This window comes from Ictidomys tridecemlineatus, unplaced genomic scaffold (genome assembly GCF_052094955.1).
Source record: "Ictidomys tridecemlineatus isolate mIctTri1 unplaced genomic scaffold, mIctTri1.hap1 Scaffold_103, whole genome shotgun sequence".
NCBI classification, from domain to species: Eukaryota; Metazoa; Chordata; class Mammalia; order Rodentia; family Sciuridae; genus Ictidomys; species Ictidomys tridecemlineatus.
The window spans coordinates 597,503-621,418 of NW_027520990.1; the positions used below are offsets into that span (position 1 = coordinate 597,503).

The 23,916-nt window shown below is 34.8% G+C and overlaps 1 protein-coding gene across 1 annotated transcript in view; it reads right to left on the reverse strand.

Annotated features, from left to right (window-relative positions):
* Positions 1-1,268: 1,268 nt before the first annotated feature.
* The window catches only part of LOC144372436 (uncharacterized), a 39,867-nt gene continuing 17,219 nt past the window's right edge, over positions 1,269-23,916 (reverse strand). Inside the window, exons 4-6 of the mRNA XM_078035811.1 lie at positions 22,919-23,790; positions 20,187-20,350; positions 1,269-2,174 (exon numbers count right to left, since the gene is read on the reverse strand). Coding sequence (XP_077891937.1) covers positions 23,074-23,790 — 717 coding nt within the window. The 3' untranslated portion in view covers positions 1,269-2,174; positions 20,187-20,350; positions 22,919-23,073. The remainder of the gene's footprint in view (positions 2,175-20,186; positions 20,351-22,918; positions 23,791-23,916) is intronic.

The window sequence follows — 23,916 nt, forward strand, 5'->3', positions numbered from 1 at the left end:
TATGTGATGCTATGCTCACATTCAATTATTGGGAGCACTTATATGGTGTACAAGACCCTATATCATCTCATCACTAACAACTTTCTATTTTCATTCACCAAAGTTTTCATTCATATTTTTCAAGATCTTTTCATGCCACGTAGCTATTACCACTCAATTTAATGCTGTTTCACCTTTTTTACACACTGCCTTTTAATATCAACTGGAATCCCTTTTCTTCATTGTTTCATTTTAAGACTCAACTTAAATATGCCGTCAATATGAAGTCTTCTCCTAAACTGGAGGAGATGACATATCTTCCATCTCATGTGTGTGTGCATGTGTGTAGATTATCATTGGATACATTCAAAACTACAATTCCATATCCTCTGTTTGGAAGTGTTTGGGTTCTCTTGACTTTCATTGTTGTATAAGCATCTCTTAAATTCAGTCTTATAGAACACAGTTTAGTGGGAATGGTCAGAAAGAGATATTTATTTCTATTTGTATAATATATAGCACAGTATATGGTATATTCCTAAAGATAAATGTTTAGTTAGTAATTTATAAGTATGATCATACTCCGCACTAAATACTTAAACATTAGAATGTGAGTTCTAGAAAATTAGAAACTTTTCTTTTTTTCCTGAACTTTTTTTTCCTATGATGGAAACATCATTTTTATTTTTTTAAAAAAAACCCTAAATATATAGTTAGAATATGAAAGCCATTTATTCTTATACCATATTAGATCATAATTTTACCCCCTCCATAAGTTTTACAATTTTGATATGATAAATAGGTGGTTGATTTAAGTTTATAAATTATAATTCATTTGAACTACTAATCTTTCAGTGAAGCAGATGGAGTATCTCCAATAAGGAAAACTTTGAAACATTTTCAATGGATCTAAGGCCACAAAAAATAAGAAAATCAAATTTCCAATATTTACTACTTTAAAACAGCATTTTTTTGACATAAACTCTTATGTATTTTATGCCAGTTCACTTTGAAAGTGAGAGAGAACACTAATAACAGAAATATGCTAGTTTATATATATATATATATATATATACACACACACACACACACACACACACATATTTTAATTACAAAGATAGCTCATCAAAATGTAAAACAGATTAATTAGATCCAGAGTCATCATTAGGTTACATGCCACTAAGTAGACAAATGTATTAGCATACTTAAAAGACACACTGCCTGAGTTTTGTCCTGCTTTATATACCAAAATGCAAAAAAAAAAAAAAAAAAAAAACCCTGTGACAAAACTGGTGTAATCCAAGTAAAACCTGACCCTTATAGCTGCCAGGATTATAGAAATATTAATTTCTTAGATTTTTACAAATGTGCTCTGATTGTTTGGTGCATGCAAGAAATTATCTTTAGGAAAAGTTGAGTAAAGGATTTCTGGTAACTATGTACTAGTTTTGTAAATTTTTAAGAATTTAGCATTATTCTAAGAAGACTTTATTTAAAATGTTTAAGCTTAAAGAAACATACAATAATCAAAGTTAATGGTTTGATGGTGTCTTGATTACCAAACATTCAAATAGTTCGGGGCGCGTGGTAAATTTGCAATTATCTATTTGTATGTCGGTCTATCTATGTACCTACCTGTTTACCTATCCATTCATCCACACATATATTCCATTGCTAAAAGTAACATAGCCAAAAATACTCATGAAAACACTAAAGAATACAGTCCAACTTCTCTGAGGCACTCAGCATTTTTCACCCCATCTTTAAAATATTTGCTTTATATATTCTGAGTGTATATCTATCTTTATCTATCTGTATACCCATCAATTCTTACATTATTAACCACAGAATTAGAAGTTTCTGCTGACGTTTTAACTTTATTATTGTTTAAATCTCTTTTTACTTAATAACTTTCAAATGAACATTATATTAGGGTAATAAAACAGACATAATATCTTTCAATAGGTGAGGTAATAAAAGTAAGTTTAATAGCTTTCAAAAAGTTCATTAATTTTTTTGCTGAAATTTAGTGCAGTCTATCTTTGTTGGATTAATATTGATTTCATGTTGCTGTTTCCCTGGGGTTATTTATGTAAGCAATAAAGCCTTCAGAAGAATGAGCTATGACTCACCTAGGAGTTTCTGTATCCCTTGTCGCTTCTGAATATTGCTGAGCTCCGTCTGGCAAGGTGGGTCTGTAATGACATTAAAAATGTCACCTTTAGGATTTTAGTCAAACAGAGAATAGGTAACTTCTTTGATATCAATCTTCACTTAGTCTTTACATGCTTTTAGATGACACATTACATATTGGTTGTGTTATATTCCTTACTTATACAGATAAATGTTCATATAGATTGTGTGTCCGGAATGAGAGTTATCACTCTCCCATCATCTTGTTTTTTCTTAGAATGACTGAATTGGATGAAAAAAGAAAAAAGCAAAATAATTATATGATGAAAATATTTCCCATCATGTACTATTAAAGCATCAACTGACTTGGCAATGAAATTCTAACCAATTGATGAAATTTCCCTCATTTAAAAGAGTTGCTAAGATATAGAGAAATAATTTAGCATTATGATCTATGGAAAAGTTGATACTTCTTTTAAGATGTGTCAGAGAAACTCATAAATTCTAATATTGAATAATGTTAATAATGTACCTTGGTCTTTCTATTGTCACCCAGATGCTCCAAATATATGTGAAATTTAGAGAGAGGAACAAATTTTTACTCCTCACACTTCAGATAGAGCCCTAATATCCAGAGTATACAAAGAACTCAAAAAATTAGACAGTAAGATAACAAATAACACAATCAACAAGTGGGCCAAGGATCTGAACAGACACTTCTCAGAGGAGGACATACAATCAATCAACAAGTACATGAAAAAATGCTCACCATCTCTAGCAGTCAGAGAAATACAAATCAAAACCACCCTAAGATATCATCTCACTCCAGTAAGATTGGCAGCCACTATGAAGTCAAACAACAACAAGTGCTGGCGAGGATGTGGAGAAAAGGGTACTCTTGTACATTGCTGGTGGGACTGCAAATTGGTGCGGCCAATTTGGAAAGCAGTTTGGAGATTCCTGGGAAAGCTGGGAATGGAATCACCATTTGACCCTGCTATTGCCCTTCTCGGGCTAGAGCATGCTACAGGGATGCTGCCACATCGATGTTCATAGCAGCACAATTCACAATAGCTAGACTGTGGAACCAACCCAGATGCCCTTCAATAGATGAATGGATAAAAAAAAATGTGGCATCTATACACAATGGAGTACTATGCAGCAATAAAAAATGACAAAATCATAGAATTTGCAGGGAAATGGATGGCACTAGAGCAGATTATGCTTACTGAAGCTAGTCAATCCCTAAAAAACAAATACCAAATATCTTCTTTGATATAATGAGAACAACTATGAACAGAGCAAGGAGGAAGAGCAGGAAGAAAAGACTAACATTAAACAGAGTCATGAGATGGGAGGGAAAGGAAGAGTAAAGGGAAATTGCATGGAAATGAAGGGAGACCCTCATTGCTATACAAAATTACATATAAGAGGTTGTGAGGGGAATGGGAAAATAAACAAGGAGAGTAATGAATTACAGTAGATGAGGTAGAGAGAGAAGATGGGAGGGGAGGGGAGAGGGGATAGTAGGGGATAGGAAAGGTAACAGAATACAACAATTACTAATTGGGCATTATGTAAAATTGTGGATGTGTAACCGACGTGATTCTGCAATCTGCATTTGGGGTAAAATTGGGAGTTCATAACCCACTTCAATCTAATGTATGAAATATGATATGTCAAGAGCTTTGTAATGTTGTGAACAACAAATAAAAAATAAAAAATTAAAAAAAAACCAGAGCTCTTAACATCTTGAATATTGTTTTTTAATGTATAACCAAAGTGATTTTTATTGTTGGTTTGTCTTATTTTGTTACATTTGTCATATATTGCAAAGGAAATAATTTTCTTTGTTAAAGCAGTATTTTTAAACCCATTTTTTTGTGGTATCAAACAATATATTTAGCTACATTTCTAGCATTTTCAAGAGTGTCAGATAGCCTTGTCTCTTTTACAAATACATAGGCATAACAGAATACAACTGTGGATTGGTTGAGATAATATCAAAACAACAATTCTACCCACACATTTAACAAATTAATTCAAAATAACAGACATGGTGCTCTTGAATTTAAACTATTTTCTAAATTGTCTCCTTTCAGACTCTCAGGAAAGAAACTAATTCAACAGAAAATATTAAACTGAAACATTAACATGAATGAACTTTATATCCATCATTTTATGTACAAAATACACTTGTATATATGTATATAAAAATTCTTCTGTGGCGAACTTTAGATCTCATGATCATACTTCATTTTAAATATTTTGCCTCAACATAATTGTACTTTTATATTTTTCATAAAAGTATAAATGCTGGGCATCTGTGGTAAGCTAGTCATGCTTCTCAACACTAGAGATTCATCAGTGAACCTATAGTCTTGCAGTTAATATTCTAGTTTGAAGTACAGACAATAAGTCTATTTCCATTTCACACTACAATGTAGTTGATGCTCCAATAGAATAAATCCAACAGATTTTTTCCCTAGATTTAATTTAAATAGAACAAGATATTTTGAATCCAATTAAAACTCCTTAATACTAATCCAAAATCCTAAGGGAGAATTTTCAATTAAAAAAATTAACTACCCTAATATTTTGTTCTTCTTTAAGTTGATTCTGATTAATAGGCATGAAACCATGCTAAGGTGAGACATCAAGCAACCTTATTCCAGTGTTATTTTGGAAAAGACACATGCAAGTCAAAAACTGCAGGATATTCAGGATCACAACAAATTAAAAATTAACACTGATGAAAATAGTAGAAAAGAAAAAAATATCAATTGATTCTGATATATCACAAATCTAATAGATAAAGTTATAAATGCTTTCTTATTTTTATAGACAGCACAAATATTTACATATGCTGCATAATACCATTTAGAGAATTAAGCTTAAAATAAACATAAAACATCTTAATATTGATCAAAATGATATGCAGTCTAAGGCAAACCGTGTTTCTGCAAATCATTTAATAAAATAATATCCAAGAATCCATAACCAAGAATATCCTAATTAATAAGTAAGACAAATATTAAGAGTGTATGCATTTTTATATTAACCTAAAGAAGATATGAAAATAACTCATAAACATTGATCCTGTTTAATTAAAGCAGTGGCTAATTTAAAGCCAGTTTAGAAGATTGCAAAAATAAACAACTGATTCATAACAAATATTTTGATGAATTGTTTATATGAAATCAATGCCTCAGCTACATGCAGCAGGTCATTCAGGACCTTGTACACAGATCACTTTTTAGATGCCTAATAACAGAAGAAAACATGTAGAACCAAACCAAACCAAACAGAACCTCTAAAGAAAGTGAGTTTATTTTGCCTGTTTTATACTCACACATTTACACACCTGATTAGTCCATTTTTTTTCTTGCAGTTAAGAAAAAATGACTGAACTGACTCACATTTATTTCTCTTATCTCTTGTTCACTATGAGTAAAAAGAACTGGACTGTATCACAGGTTTTTCAATTGAAATAAAAGGAAAAAACATAAGTCTATCATATTTAAGTGCATGAAGATGTAAATAGCTGATGATGATGTGAATTCCCTGCAGGTTATTCTTTTCAACATTGTTTTAAACATCATAGTTGACACTGAGGTAAATATAATGGAAGAAGACATTTTTATTCCTTCTAGTACACATTTTTTATACTAAACATTATTAGCTTTTTACTCATCTTTAAAATATTTTATGAATTATAGCTTGACTTCATAAAATCTTTATCGATATTTGAGTCAATTTACACCTCAAAGAGAGCATCTTAAGCATTAACTCTCTACAGTATATATGTCATCCCTCCTGGGGCAAGGCAATTTGAAAAAGTCTTTCTGTATGATGATTGTTTTCTCTGCTCAGTTGTGTATGATTTGTTCTATCTTTGTGGAATTTCTCTGTGTCCTTATACTAATCTTAGCTAGCAAAATTAGGATAAATCAGTACATAATAAAACATGATTTAAAGTGACATAGTAAAAGCTGTAGGTGAAAAATCTAGTTGAAAACAATAAGAAAAAAATAATAAACTTATATAATTATACCCATATTCACTTAGTTCAAAGGCATCCTTTAGGATTTATTTTTAATATACTTGTAATGATAAGTCACCTTCTTGATATTTAGAAGCATAAACAAACACACACTTGGGTTTAGAGTCTTGCCATGTTATGCATTTCTCGCTTATTGAATGCAGTTTAATATATTCATCCTATAGGATATCTGTGAAGGTTACATGTGATACAAATTCAAATCAAGAACTTTTCTGTCACTTATTAGGTTGGCACTGTTAATTTTTTTCAAGTCTTTAAAATAGGTTAGTAAAATTAGTCTTACTGAAGTTTGTAAGACATACTTCCAAAATCATCTTTTTTTCCAGTTTTGTTTATCCAAATAAATTACCTAGCTTATAATATGCTTATATAACAAAAAAGTATCATAAATAGTGCTTGCATCATAGGATCAGTCTGAAGATAAAATGAATTAAGTCATGGTATCTGGAACACAGTAAATACTAAATAATTGCAATTTGTATTGCTACATGTAGAAGTGTGGTATTCAAAATCACATTAAGATATGAAAAAATTAATTCCAAACTTGAAAGGCTTAGTGTTAGATTTAACAAGAATTTCTTAATTGTTAATAAGTATATTGTGTACTTTTGCTATATGTACTGTACATTGAATGGTACATATATTAAATACACACAGTGATCCAATAGCTGTGTACTTTTTCTCTTGCATTAAAGATAAAGATTTTCAGAAATCACTGGCACTAACACCCATGTCCCCTCTACTTCCTTGGCATATGAGGCAACATTCTTTTTTTTTCCCTAATCAGGTTGAGGTCTTACAATAGTTTTGACCAACTGTCAGCTGAAGTAACTTGTGTGTTGACTGGAAGGGCAGATCACAACCACCAGTTTATATACAGTTGGGATTAGTGACAAGCTGTGTGTTTAACCTGCCTTCCCAGTTCCACTGTCATTTCATATAGTCATGCTACTTCTATATTTAAAATTGCTACCATTACATAAACCTTATTCCTTATTCTTATGTAACATACAATGTATTTTGAAAGTCAAATTTCTCCAAAGTGAAGCACTGGCACTAGTTAATCTACTTATTTTGGGGTGGGGGCGGTGCTAGGGATTGAATGTAGTGCCTTATGCATGCAAGGCAAGCACTCTACAAACTGAGCTATATCCCCAAACCCCAATATAGTTATTAATGGAAGGAATTTACATAGCAGTACAGGAACAGCAGTTTCTAGAGCCAAATCATTGAACTCAGTCTTGTATTGCTTTCTGACATTGTACAAACTCTCAACTTACTTTACTTCAATTTGTTCATATAAAAAATAAAAATAGCATTAAGTTTTAATTTATAACTTCACAGTGGAGGTTCAAAGAGAATCCTAATAAAATATCAAACTCAAAAACTTAGCTATATTATTAAAAAAAACTAAGAAAAAAAGAGTATGCATAGTGGTAAAAACCTTTGGCATACAGTTTGACTCCTGGGTCTTGATATTGGCTGTGGCTCACAGACATTAGGCAAGTTACTTCTCATCTTTGTGGATCAGTTGTTTCATCAGTAAAAGAGATAAGATATTAATTCCTATCTCACTGTAAGACTATGGGAATTAACACACGCACACACACACAGACATACACACACACACACACAAAACACTTAAACAGTACCTGGCTACTTAATAAGCACTAACTAATAGTAACTATTAAGAAAAGAAGAAGAAAAGAAAAATCTATGAACCACTTTACATAGAATCATCACATTTTTCTTTTCAAATGAGAATACAGAGAGTATTATCTTGGTTTCATTATAGGAAAACTATTCCAGGTAAATTAGATGACCTCTAAAAGTCACCAGGGACATCAATGTAGAAACCAAAGTACAAACTCAGCACCAACTCACTCACTCCTCCTTCCTTCCTTCCTTCCTTCCTTCCTTCCTTCCTTCCTTCCTTCCTTCCATCCTTCCTCCCCCTCTTTCTTTATTTTGTATGTGTGATTTGGGGGATGGAACCTAGGGCCTCACCACTAGAACACAAGCACTCTAGTGTTGAGATGCACCCCCAGGCATCTCAGTACTGTATCATGTTAACTATCTTTTATTCTCTCACAAAAGTTCTCCCTTAAAAATGTACTTTTTATTGAAGGGATAAACTTTCAGACATTGATTATCTACAGTTTAAGATATCCTTTCCAAAAGAATAGGTGTTTATAAAAATTTCTTAATATAATCTTTCTATATCAGTAATTCTTGGTGTGTTTTCGATTGGGTTGTCAAATAATTCTAACTTTCATGAGAGTTTTTAGCCCCTTTGAAGGTAAGATTTATAAATGCCTGCATTGAAATAAAAACAATAATTAGATTCTGTAAATCTGTTTCAGAATTTAGCAGAGGTTGCACTAAAGTGTTATTTTGAATTTAGACTAAAAATCATAAATTTTGTGGAAAGCTTTAAAAATAAGATTTTGTGGGAGGAGAAAAAAGTAGAGGTAGAACCAATAGGGGACAGACAGATGATGAGAATGATGGAACATTAGGTTAAGGGGATTATTCTATAAAATGGGGCTATGATGTTCTGACCTCCACATGTTGTCTTTTGCAAGAAGCAAGTTACCTGCAGCTCTGTCTGTCTTAAATAGACAGGATATATCACATTCCTCAACAAACTACTTGTTATCTGCAGGAGAAATGTAAGCTCCAAATATTGTCAATAAGAGGCACCCAAGTTATCCTGGAGGGGGAGACTTTTATGACCCTTTTCATACATCAAATCCCAAAATTCATGAAGATAAGAATAATTCCTCCTAACCATAAACTCTGTAAGGATTTATAGTTAACAATCCAATTAGAACTGGTCACCATGAGTCAAAGTGACCTAGAGAGCTCATGGTAGTGGGGATTTGAGTCTGATGTCATCCTGCTGTCAGTCAAAAGGCAAGAGGCAGACCTGGGTAGGACTCTCTGGTAACTTCTCTGGGATCTCCAATAAAATTGGAATGCAGGAGATGCACTCTCTCTTCTTTCATGGGGACCCACTCTCTCCATTGAGATTGTCCCCTTTTTTCTCTTCTCTGTGCCTTTAATAAATTCATTCCTTTTACTCTGAGCAACATGTCATAAATCTTTCTGACTTGATTGCAAGAATAGGACCTTGAATGGGGGGTTGAAGCAAGGAGTCTTTGCATTGCCTTCATTTCCCAGAGCGCCCCAGCCCTGTAACTGAACTGTGAAAAGTATGGAGCATACACTTTAAATCTTTGAGCAATCTCAAAAAAAAAAAAAAAAAAGTAAGTCCGTGACATTAATCATTTTACACTTGTAAACAAATTGAAAACTTTTATTTTATCATATGAATAAATATTAGTATGGAATTCTGCCATTATTGTTAAGCTAATTCTGAGTTTAATTTAGCCAGATACAATTTTTTATATGACATGTAAATATTTAACATTTTTTCTCTTTTAGGATAATGCATTCCAGGTGTTCATCATTTTCACTCTAAACAAAAGACACTTTTTCTGAACTAATTTAACCATCTAGAGAAAGACAGATAGGAGATAAGGGGAAAATACCCATTACTGTAGGATAAATTTGTGGAGAAATGAACAGATAAAAACCTTTAAATTGGACCTCACTTTTTTCTTATAAATTAAAATGACATCAATAAATTATATGTATGGTAATGGTAAATTATTTGTCTGGGTTGGTCAAGGCAGCCCTGTAAATCATAGACGGTAGAGGCTATTGGCTTATGAATCAATATATATATTTGAAAGACCTCAGCTTTAATAAGAGGAGTAGTGAGTATCCCTGTCACTCTTGGTTCAATTTCTGAAATGTAATTATTTGAATAAAATGTTGTTTTCATGTGAATCCTTTAGTCTTATATTTCACTGAGGTTCCTTAAAAGGGCCACTATTTGAAATAAAACTGCCTCTTGATTATTTAAAATTAGGTGAAGTACATGAGAATTAATGAGGTTAAGGAGACATCAGGTTAATAACCATATATGCCTGACATTGAATACTTTTAAAATATTCCAGGCTTACAAAGACATTTTAAAATTAATTCACTCAGGCTTCTAGGCAGGTGAGAATGAAATGATCACTTGCCTATGAAAATAATCTGATCATTTACCCAGGATTCTATTTCAAATTAGCTTTACAAGACCTTGCTCTTCTTTTTGTCAACTAAATATTCATTTGTGCTTTGATCCCATTTAAAGGAATAGCAACACATTGGGTATCAAATAAGCCTAGGCAAATATCCCTTAGGAATGTTCAATGGGTACCAAATTATTGTGAACAGTTTCTATTTGTGCCTATGATTATCCCTATTAGGAAGTGACTTTGTAACTGGTCTTAGCTACATAATGATACATTCTCTAGTTTGATGACAGGAACATTTGCAGTTCAAAATTTTGCAAGGTGGAAACACAGCAGATATAGCCATTTGGTTATATTCTTCTCTGCATGGTTATCATGTGAGTCCCTTTTATGCCAGGAAAGACATTGTCATATTTTATCAGCAAAAACAACTTCCCTCTGCCCTTGCAGTGCCTCAGGTGGATTAATTTTAACACTGGACTTTGATGGGTCCATTCAAAGAGCTGTTCATTTAAAACATGGTCTTGGATATGCTGTAAGGGAGATCTGTTAAACATTTATAAATATCACAGCTTCTATTTTAATTCCTCATGCTAATGAGAGAAAATGACAAATAATAAAGCCCAAAATGAAAATTAAATTTATGTAATAGATGTCACACAATATTGCTGTAGTACTTAGTTAAAAATACAGCATCTCTATTAATCCCTTTCAAAAACATTGCTAGGGCATTATCCAAGCCTGCACTATTACAGATGTGACTATCCATGGGTTTCTAATGCTTCAAGCCATATTGTTTTTTTCCCTTCTCTTATATTCATATTTCTGACTTTTGGGGAAACAAATGACATATTAAAGGAGAGAGGTCACAAGTCGGTCCATTTTACACTTGTCAGTGTCCAGACAAGTGTAGCATACATGATGGACCTAGGGAAATTTCACTGAATTTTCATGAGTCTTTCAATCCTAGAAACCCAATAACATATATCTTCAAACAAATAGCCATATAAATGGAACTATCCATGTAAAAATAAACCTCTGAAGAGTATGTCTTAGTAGGGATAAAAACTAAGGAATTGAATGAATAGTGACATCTCATCCCCTAAAGATGAAAAGAAAGCAGTTGAGTCGCTGAGGTCAGAGATGAACAGCAAACAAAAGTAAGGTTGTGACTAACCCAAAAAGTCATGCTCGCTAGACTTAGCACAAATATCTGCACAGCACCAAGAGCTACTGAAATGAAATCAGCCATCTGATCAAGTTACATATTCATAGATTTTTGCCCCCTTTTCAACTTTAGCCAAAACCTTTGTCATAACCTTCCCCAAAATGTATACAAAGTCACCCTTTATGCTGATGTATCATGTCATGTCAATCACACATCTCTCTCTCCTCATGTTTATTCTGTGATTTTAGACACAGTGAAGAACAAACAGAATTGTGAAAACATATTCTTTTTGATAACCACCTTTTCCTGCTAAAACCATATGTGATGGCTACTTTGAGTTTCTTCAGATTTGTTAGCCAGATGGAGTCTTGATATCAGAATCATCAGCAACTCCAAGCATTCCTTTGCTTTGTTTTTCCATCAAAAGATAAAACAAATGACTAGAAATTATCCTGTTACATGTTAATTTATATTGTTCAGTCTTCCACATAGATATTTAAAACTGATTGCAAATAATTGTTCTACATCACACTTTCTCCTACTTCTGTAAAACATTGTGATTCATTCTTTTCCTTCTTATTCCATCTATCAAAAAAGTGACTGAAGGTTGTTGCCTCAACTACATTTATTCCCTCTTTTCTATTTCTTTCTCCTTCAAAATGTAAAAACAAAAATACAATTTCCAAAGCATGTATACACACAAGCATGCTCACACCTGTATACCATATCTACACACACTGAGGAGAAGGGAGAAAGAAAATACTCAAACATATATTTTTATAGAAGTGGAGAACTTGCTTGAAAACATCTTTGAGTTCCCATTCTTCCTCCACAGCATTCATAATGAGCAAATATATAGAACATAATTACACTTGGAAAGTTGTTTATCAACTTCAATGTGTTAAAAACTAATTATGCTGAAAGTTCTATCAAAGTTGTGTTGGTATTGATGGAGCCTGTAATCATGTCTTCCTTGCATGAGAAGGCCATAAACAAATTACTGCTGCTATGCAAGCACATTAATTTGTGATTATAGGAGGAAGTTTCTTTTTTGACAGGCTGAGTTCACAGTCCAAGCATTAACACCTGTTTAATCACAAAATCATATGCTATCATGTAATTGAGTTCTAAGTTAATTCCTTCATAAAATTAATGAATAAGAGATTGAGTGATTATTTTTATATTCTGAAATAGAGCTCTAGAAGTCAAATCTGATAAATGATCTACCAAACCTACATAACAGTTGTTCTAGTATAATAATGTAAACTGTCTGATTTCTATAACTTCCTAAAGACAAGTGTTTAACTAGAATCTTCAACATACTTAACTACAAAGCAATAATGTTCTTGAATTGTATATTTATAAAGAATGTTTAGCAAATTTATAAAAATGATATTTAATCTATTTTCTTTTGGAAGATGGGAACTCTAGATACGGCAGGCAAAGAGAAAATTTTCAAGTGAACAATGATCAAACTTCAGGTTAGGGCTCATGATGGACATAAACTCTTTCCCAAATCATGCCACCTCTTTTTAGACACAGTTCCTCTGCTCCTCCACAGTATTTCGCAGAGAGTTGCAATTGCACAAAACTTCCAGTACTGAAATTTATTGTCATTTGTTTATCAGTCTCTCAGAACAGTTGCTCAATCTTTAAATCCCAACAATAAACGACCAGTGGATGTAGTTGATGTTAAGAATTTGTTGGGGAATCAGATTGTTAAAAACAGAAAACAAATGACTCAAACTGCAAAAGTGGTGTAGTCTGAGAAAGAGCTAGAACTCAGGATGCAGAAGGTTGACAGGGGACAGACAATTCAACCAATTATAGAAAAACAAGTCTAAAAGGTGCCGGGGCATGGAAACCACCTTAAGGAGGAGATATGTAAAGATGGTTCAGGTTTTGAGAGTCAAAAAAAATGTTACAAGGAACAGAATTTATTAAAATACAAGTGTACTGTAAAGGATAAGAAGTGTTGATGGTCCATTCCATCAGTAGAGTTTTGACAAATGTGACAGAAACTGTAGTAATTACTCTAGGAAACATATTAAAACTTAACAAGGTCTAGTCTGAAATGTTCTGACAAACTCCAATATGTCTCAATGCTGTTTCATGGGAAAAATCACCTATCAGTCCCACATGGATGCATTAGCATCCCTTGACAGCTATGATGCTTTCCACTCATTACATAGCTCAAGGATAAGAATCTGTTCATCTGTTGCAGGGGAAATCTCTTATCTTTTGAAGCCTAATGAACAAATTGAACTAATATCATTATTTCAATGAAATATTATGTTTTCATATGTATTATTTTCACATGACTTAAGAGCCATCCTACAGCCAAGATACATTCATTCTGAAAGAATATTAACTTGATTCTTGGAGATACAAGTAAAAGAAATCAAATTCAAACTATTACTAGGAAATTATTACATTTTATAAATAGAGGCCCAGAGTGAGCCTCTATTTATAAAATGTAAATGTCTAGGATGGTGCTTCTGCTTTCTTTGAATTTACCTCATGCTAAAGTGAGGCATTATCAGTCCTAGACATCCTCACGGTCACCTTAATAGTGCAGGAAAGAGAGAACCTTTTCCACTAAATGCTGTTTAAAAAAAGTCAAGAATTAATGCTGACTGGTCCTATTTGAATACCATGCTATTTTTTAAATCATCATTGAGGCCTAGACATTGTAGCATTTGTAGGTGTTATCCCTGAATTAAGGGTCCAACTGTAGGACCATAACTGATTGGCTCATCCATGTAGATGGGAAGTAAGAGATTTTCCAGATTAAGTGATACAGGCCCACATCCTTACATGTGAGGTGGAGTGGAGGTGGTGGCAGAGCAGAGATCCAAAAATAAAGAGATATGTTGTTGTGATTATCAGTTTTCTTTTCAATAACAAATATCAGCAATCACAAACTCAAAGGCAAGAGTTGATTTGGGCTGCCCTTTTGGAGGTTTCAGTCTCTGCTTATTTGGCCTGTGGCAAGGCAGTGTATCCTGATGGAAACACACAGGAGAAGAAGCTTCTCACCTCCTGGCAGCAGGAAACAAAGAGTAGGGGATGAGCAGGCCCCACAATCCACTTCAAGGGCACACCATCGACCTCTAACTTCCCACTAGGCCTCATCTTTTAGTTTCTACTACCTCAATCTGAGGCCAAACTGGAGACTAATTCTTCAAAACATGTACCTTTGATGATCATTAGCAGTTATAAAGACAAAAGTGGATGCTATTTGCATAAAATTTGGGTGTTTAAAAGAAATACATAAGAGATTGTTACAGCTAATTTCTGTCTGCTAGGTTGTCTTGCCTTTCTACAAACACTTCCACATGCAGCCTCCCATCCCTAGACCCTGAACCCTCTTGAATCCTCCTTGCAATTCTTTAAGAACTCCAACTGATTCTGAATTGCCTACCAAATGCTGTGAGAGAGACTGTGAAGAGGTAGACACTTGCACACACAACAGGTGGAGAAACCAGTGTGCCAGTGTAAACTGGTACAAACTTTCTGGTGGCGAATTTTGCAATATCTAACCAAGCTGCATATCCACTTACTGTCTAATCAGAAATACCACTTCTGACAATATTCCCTGCATATACCCACCAGAAATCCAGTAGTACATATACAGAAGATTTTCTTTAATTGCAAAGTATTAGAAACAATCTGCATTTTAATACATAAGGGAGCAACTGAGTGAACTATGTCACATCTTAATAAAGTACTTTGTAGGTATAAAACATGAGGAAGTCTTCTTTAAGGCTATATGAAGTAATTCCTTTGTTATGTTTTTAAGTAAAAAACAAAAGAAAAAAGATGTTTGCATAACTCTTTAACATGATGCTTATGTGAATTAGCCTGGGAAAAGAATAGTAGTTTTATGGTGGGCAAATGTGACAGACACCATGTTACCCATAAAACCATAGATAATACACCCAGGAATAATGCCTACCTACATCTTATGTCCCCTAAAATGAACCACAAAGAACAGCATGGTATCAATTCTCTAATCTTCTTGCAAAAATTTATAATTTCAATTTTATCACAAGCAAACAAGACAAAAAGTGTTGGAGTGGTATTCTACAAAATAAAAGACTTGGACTCTTTCAGATTCTCAAGGTCAAAGAAAAAGAAACACCAAGGAACTGTAACAGATTGAAGGAAACTAAAGAAACACAAAACTACATAGAATTGAAGATCTTTAGAGATTCTGGATCAGAGAAGTTCATTAAAAAATTAAAAAGTTTTTAATAACTACAGATTAATTAGTAGTATTTTATTGATGTTAATTTCCTGGATTTGATAAATTTGTTATGGTTCCGCAAAAAGAGAAACTGGACAAAAAATACAAGGGAAATCTTTGCAAATTTTTATGTTTCTATAAATATAAATTATTTCAAATTAAATATCTAAAAACAAAAAACAATCTTCAAAAATTAAATATAGAATTGATCACAAATATTTAAGAACTGGCTATAGTCACATGTGGACAGGAATTCTCTTCAAATAACTCAGACTATAAAGTAAATTAGATTTCTATTTGAGCTGCAACAAAGTACCATAAAGTGAGTAGTTTAAACAATAGAAATGCATTATCTGATAGCACTGGAAGCTAGAAATCCAAAAGCAAGGTGTCTGCAGGGTTGATTCCTTCTGAGGTCTTTATTATGAATGAAGAGTCTGCTCCAAGCCTCTTCCTTGTTTCTAGGAATTCTGTGCTCTTTGATAGTATAACTCCTAAGTGTCCCTTTTTCAATAAGGATACTATGTTAGTCAGGGTTCATCAAAAATATAAAATCAATAGAACATGTAAAGAGGTATAGTGATAGAGAAACAGATTAATCCTGAAAAATTGGTCAACCATTTATGGAGGCTGGGAATTTTCACAACCTACTCTCTGCAAGCTAGAGACCCAGGGAAACTAGTGGTTTAATTTAGTCAGACTAAAAAACTCAAGAATCAGGCAAGCCAGAAAGCCTGAGAACCAGGGGAGCCAATGTTATGAATCCGAGTCCTAAAACAGGAGTAGACAAAATGGCTCAGCTCTATGGTGAAGGAGAACAGGGGCAAATTCCTTTTTTATCTTTTGTTCTGTTCAGGTCTTCAACTTATTGGAGGAATTCATGCATATTAAGTGGGACTATCTGTTCTACTGGGTCCAGCAAATCATAGGCAAATTTTTTCCAGAAACACCCACACAAAAATATCCAGAAATAATATTTATCTAGGCATCCTATAGCCCAGTCAAATAATGCATAAAATATTCATCAGAAACACTGATTATATTACTTAGGGCCACACCTGATGTCTGTATGACCTTATTTTAACTAATTATATTTGCAGGGGTCCTATTCCCAAAGACCATGTTACGACAAAGTACGAGGTCTTCAGAATACAATATATCTTTTTTTTTTTCAAATGTAAAAGTCAGAGTTTTTTATTTAGTTATTCATTAGGCACTTCATGCCTCACATGAACTTTTCTAATGTTCTCAAATACCCACAGAGTAGATTTTATTTATGCATAGTTTGGATGAACATAGTGATTATACATCAACATATTAATATACATTTATTTTAAATTACATTCATGAAAGCTCAAATTGTTTACCTGAAGTTTCCCCTTGGATATCTTAATATTAGTGCATATTAATTATACAGAATTGAGAGTCATCTTGTGTCATGGTTGTCTATGAATATAATATATTTTTATTATTTCCACCCTTACCCTCCAATCTTCCCCATGATTCCATTCCTCTTCATTAATATGTCCTGAAAGTTACTTTAAACTTAGGGTATCTCAAGTCAAATTTGGGATCTTCTCCAAAGGAGTTGGGCTTTTCCCGTCCTCCCTAGCTGGTGAATGACACCCACTTGTGAATTAGAAGGTAGATGCTCCAGAGTGGTCCTTGATACCTTAATCCCCCACATCTTGATGTTCAACCCATTTGCTACTCATTTCACCTTCCTCCCAGTAACTAGCTGATGTTCAAGCTGCCATCACCTCTCTCCCAGGCCATCACTACAGGGTCTCATCATATGTACTCATTCCCCAACTGGTTTTTCTTTTATTTAAAATTTCTTTCTTAATAAGAGTTTTAATATTTTTAATTATAAAATTCTAATTTAAAATTCTGAAACTTTAAAATTATATAGCAATATAGGATATTCTAGAAATGTGTTAAATAAACATTATTCACTATTCTACCCAAACACATCATTCATTCTAACTTACATCTCTTTTAGTTTCCATCCTTATGGGAAATAGAGCTTGGATATTAGTAAACAGGGCTCATTTTTTTACTTTCTATAACACTATGTAATGTTCAATACTGCAACATCGGTTTCATTGGTATTACTTTTTTTCATTTTTTAAATTTCAACTTGTTACATATGACAATGGAAGGCATTGCAGTTCATGAGACACACATAGAGCACAATTTTTCCATTTTGTTTTTCTTCACCTTCCGTCACAGAAAACTCTTCTTAAAGGCAAAAAGCCATTCTTAAAATTCTTCAGTACTTCCTACCATTCTTAAGTTAAAGACCATATCCTGGAGTGTACTACCAGAACCTACATGGTTAGACCTTCCCTACAAGTCCGTTTTTTTTTTTCTTTTTCTTTTTTATTGGGGGAGTACTCTGAGAAGGGTGAATGATGAAGAAAGACAGCATAATTTGAACCATAAGACAAACACATCTCTGATCCAAAATACATCCTACCATTAACTCTCTAGCCAAGAAAGATATTAACAGAGAAGGTTAAGGTCATTTCGTAATTGTGTGCAAAAATTCCAGAAGTGGTAAAAATAAAGTCTGATAGTATAAAAAAAAAATCATATGGTAAAATACACTGAGAAATTTCTCCACTTTCCCAGCAAAGAAAATGTGCAATTATAGTAATTTTGAGCACTAAATCATGAGTCCTGGCTTCATGATCTCTCTCCCCGACTTACCAACTGTGTGATCCAACTCCTTGAATTATTTAAAACAATAATTTTCTTTAACATAGGTAATACGAGGTGAGTTTCTGTCACTTGCAGATAAGCATCTTGGAAGACAAGAAGAATCACTGTTTTGTTCTTTCAAATAGTAAATATCTGGACATGTTTTATTATATGTTAATGTATGTATAAAGCTGTTCCCATGGAAGTTCTCTGAACTTTCCAAGGATACAGAAAGAAGATGATGAGAAAAAAAAGATAAAATAATTTTAAATATATTAAAAGGGCATTTTAAAATAACAAGGCAATAATCTATAAATTGAGTAGGATGATTAGTAAGTTTTCTGGGGGAAAATGTAAAAGTCATTTCTTACCTCACATATACATGGCATTAAAATTTTAATAACATAAAATGTAAAACTACTTTTACTTGTACATTTGGTTGTACCAGTTATGCTATAAGTAGTTTTATCCAAGAAACTCCAAATGACTTAATGAACAGATTATGACTCCTATTCCTTCTAGTACCCTTGATCTATTGACTCTGGTTCCTGATACAAATTTCAGAGCTTTTATAAAGCACATTGATAACTATGAGGATTTAGAGAACTTCATAAAGTAGATTTTCATTAATTTATCAGTTAGTAAGAAGAAAAGGTACTGGTACTTAGAACCTAATTTACCAAAACTTTACTCTGGATACAGTGGCTGCACTCTGCTTTCAGGATTATCTGGATTAAAATGTAGCAATTAAAGTAGCTATTTTTGTCCTTAAAACTGCCTTAACCAATATCCCTTCAACTGTGGATGCTATTGATGGCCACTTTCATGTTTTATTTCCTTTGAAAACTAAAAGCACCTGAAAATGCTGAGCATGTTCCACCTAGAATACTGGAAGTCTGAGAATCAATATGACAATCCTCTTTTTGTTTTTAATCTTCAAATTTTCTGTGATTAGGTGCTCCATAAATTTTGTTAGAGTTTTCTAGAGTTGCTCCTCTCTTATATTGTAGACAATATGATTAAATGCATGAATGGCATGAGCACTTTCTTATCCCTACTCTTCAAGACCCAGGGGAAAGGATATGAAGATTTTGTTGGTCATCACTCTTCTTATAATTTTTCAAGCTTAGAGTCTATCATTTTTCATCGTGATTCAATGATCATATAGGGAAATTAATAATGACCATATGTCACAGAAATGGCAATGAGAGTAATTTGCTGTAAAAACAAAAGTTACCATGACCTTTTTTCAAAGTCTTAATTTGTCTCAGCTGAATAATTTCATCTATATACTAAAATACTTGCAATTGTATCAAACGTAAATTACTTTGATTTATTCATGAGGCAGTGAGTAATATGGAAGCAACCAAAGAAAACAATGGCTTTCTTCTGTTCCTTAATGCTGTTCACCAGGCTTGGGTGACTGCCACTTAGCAGACCACAGACCATGGTTCTCCTAGTCCCAACTTCCATGGAAAGTTGCTTCAGACAGTTGCAGCTATTCTTATTAAAATATGTACCTGATTGCCCTCTCAGTATGGATCATTTAATTATTTTCAATCACCTCCAAACCCTTGAGATGGCCCCTCCAATCCACTCAACTCTCTGTCTCCATACTGTTTGTTTTGTTAGCCAGAATAAAATGTGCTCTTATTTCCTGCTGTGTCTTGGCACTTTTTGAATAGCTCCTTCTTTCTCTGCCTACATTATTCCAGCTCATCTCATGCAAGTGGAAACAGGATTCAATTCACCCATATTTGATGCTCCTCCTCAGGGTACCTATTCTTGTAAGAGCCTGCTTACCTCAGAAGACAGTCTGTGGCTTGCTTCACCTAATGGTATGTATGCAGAAGTCTCATGAAGATTAGTCGTTAGTGTATGTGTTCCATCATCCTTTAATCCAGATAGAAACTGCTCCATCAGTTTGTACCCAAGTGAAGATGACACAGAGCAGAATTGCAACTGACCTGCGATAGGGAACATAGAAGTTTTTATATTGCTAAGTAATTTCTAGGCATTGCAGTACAGAAAAGCCCTGCCCTCAGGAGTATAATGGGTCATTAAAAGAGAGACAACAGGCTAATTTAATAAACAATCAAAATATAATGTGATTGTTGCAAAGACAGAAAATCACAAAAAAATCCAAAAGTAAAAAATAAAAATCTCAAGAATTGGTTAATATTTATTCAAGTACAAAGAGCAAGACAGGCAGGTTAGGTAGAGGAAATACCTTGCACATGCATGAAGGCAAGAATCCAGGGGGAGCTTGGGAAAGGGGATGCAAGAATATGGTCAGTGAGCTGGACTCAATGTAGTGAGTGGTGAGGATGAGCATGGAGAAGCAGTAAGGTGGGATCCCAGGGAACTGATGTGCTCCATGAGCAGATTGAGCTTTATTACAAGATAGAAAAGCATTGTAAAAAGCAATTCAATGATACAAGACCAAACTTGTGATATGGAAGTTAAAATATATGGGTTCACAGAGGAGAGATGGAAATGGTGAGGGTGATAAAATGAATGCATGATAAAATGAGTGACAAAGATTTAGCAATGGTGGCTTTGTATTAAAAAGATGAGCTGGAGCAAGGTTACTTTTTTTCTTATGAAGCTGGGAAGTTAAAGGAAATTCCTCAATTTCAGATGATGTGAGATGGTGATTATAACTGAACCGGCAACAGATCTCAACGAGGACTGTAGAAAAATGGACATCTGTCAGATGGGGAGAAACTAGTCATGGCTCAATGAAGATGAGGGATTCATATCAAGTATGGAGCATTAGAGTGGAAATTCACACACCTGCTCTGTATACCCCTTCATCAGCCTTAGTTCTTGCTTCAACTCCCAGGAGCTCCATGTCTACCATGATTTCTCTACTTGACTTCAAGTATCACATCCATCTCCTATGTTGTTTCCCATGTGCCTCTAAAGAAATCTACCCATTCTGCAACCTGAGACTGTTTCTGCTCTCAGTAAACAAAGGATCTTGAAACAGGTGTTAGATTGATAAATATGTTATCAATAACCCAAATAAACTTCCTATAGGCAATGATACAGGAGGAACTATGGACTCTGGAATAGAGACTGATATTGAGGATAAAATGAGGTTTAAAGAGAAGGAATATTTTAAAAGATTGCACATTCTAAAATAAATATATTTCCATCTACTAAGATATTAATCACCCTGTCCCTGTATTTCAGTATAGAGAAAAAAAATTCAAATTGCACATCTTGACAAAACACCTTGGGATATTTTCAGATGAAGGATGTGTACATCTTTCAGGTAGGATGTGGGAAGTGCGGATGCAGTTCAGTAGTAGAGTTTTTTCCTGGGAAGCAAGAGTCTCTGGGACTGATCCATAACAGGGGGGGGGGAAGGTTTCCACCTTTTCAGTTTCAAAATAACTTTCTTTTGAACATTTTGATTTATGTAGCATTTGGAATTTTTTGCAAAATAGTTAAATTAAACTTTTTAATTTTAGTTCTTCAATTCCCCCATCCCAGTATATGTCATAAACATCTATAACCGTGGATATATTTATTGATTCAAAATCATTCACATGTTCATTATTCCATTTACTCATCAACTCTCTTTCCAGTTACAAATTTAGTGACATCATGGTGGATATCATAACAAATCTCAGTCTAGCACTTTGTTTTTCCCTACTGAAAGCCAGTTGTAAATCAATCATTTACCAGTGTTCCACAGTGAAGGCATTGACTTTTACTGAGTACTGCTTTGTACAGATGCTAAAAATGACTATTATTCCTGTCTTGAAAATGAACAAGGCTCAGTGGGTATTCATTGTTTAAGAATAAAGAACCCAAATCTATAGTAACAAAAAGACATTTCCAGTCTTTTCTTTACTCTTTTACCCACACTTCCACTGGATTAAAAAAAAAACAAGATATGTAGAAAGGGACAATAGTTGTTCCTGGAAAGGAGACTGAAATAATATCCATGTGAAGCAACCTAGATGCCCTTCAATAGATGAATGGATAAAGAAACTCTGGTATACATACATGAACATCCTAAGAATGCAACTCTAAAAAGGTAAAGTATAATTATACAAATAGGGACTATATCAAAATGAGTTTTTTGTGGCTCAGTGGTAGAGCACTTGCCTAGTATGTGTGAGGAACCGGGTTTAATTCTCAGTACCGCATATAAACAAAATAAAATAAACAGTCCATTAACAACTTAAAAAAAGTTTTTAAAATGGATTTTATAACTAAAACAACCAATAAGTGAAAATTAATAAAATGAAACATTTCCTCGGTTCCTTTAAACATTTTAATAACACTCAAATCAACATCAAATGAATGGAAAGAAAAAAGGGCTTTTAAGAGTGGGTATACTCTCTCCCACTTTTCTGCCAAATGATGACTCAACTATTGGGACAGACTTTTTCTGGCTTCTTACCTCCAGAACTGTGGGAAATAATTTTATATTCTTTATAAATCTCATAATTTTTACTATTAGAAATTAAAATTAACAAATTTCAATATTAGACTAATTATCTAAAATATAACAATACCTTTGAAACCGGAGTTCGAAGACGAAGCTCCATGGCTTCTGCTGGCAGGTAGGGCGCTGCCCGCGAGGGGCAGGGAGGCCTGGGCAGCAGAGAGGAGTCCTAGCTCTTCATGGCGGGCCATTCCACGCAGGGCTGCAGCAGACCCCAGCAGATCCTCAACCATTTCTTCTTCTTTCGGCAGCCTCTACGAAGTCGAGGAACCATCTCCGGGAAACAAAGCAGGCTGGAACTTCCTCGGGACTCCGGCGAGGCGAGGCCCCAGCGAGGCTCCGGCGAGGCGAGGCGAGGCTCCGGCGAGGCGAGGCGAGGCTCCGGCGAGGCGAGGCGAGGCTCCGGCGAGGCGAGGCTCCGGCGAGGCGAGGCAAGGCTCCGGCGAGGCGAGGCAAGGCGAAGCGAGACTCCAGTGAGGCGAAGCGAGGCTCCAGCAAGGCTCCAGCGAGGCCCCGGCGAGGCGAGGCCCTGGCGAGGCAAGGCTCCGGCGAGGCTCGGCCCCAGCGAGGCGAGGCTCCGGCGAGGCGAAGCGAGGCCCCGGCGAGGCCCCGGCTCCGGCTCCGGCTCGGTAAAGCGAGGCTCCGGCGAGGTGAGGCGAGGCTCCGGCGAGGCGAGGCGAGGCGAGGCTCCGGCGAGGCGAAGCGAGGCTCCGGCGAGGCGAAGCAAAGCGAGGCTCCGGCGAGGCGAAGCGAGGCTCCGGCGAGGCGAAGCGAGGCTCCGGCGAGGCGAAGCGAGGCGAAGCGAGGCTCAGGCTCCGGCGAGGCGAGGCTCCAGCGAGACCCGAGGGCAGCAACCTGGACGGCCTCACAGCTTCTCTTCCCAGAACAACCTCCAAGGGGTTTATATAGCACTTGGTCCAATGCTATTGGTCCAAACTTATGCTAATTAGGACTTGAAGGAAGTACCAATGCTATTGGTCCAAACTTATGCTAATTAGGACTTGAAAAAAGTACCAATGCTATTGGTCCAAAGTTATGCTAATTGGGTTGGACACATACTAATGCCAT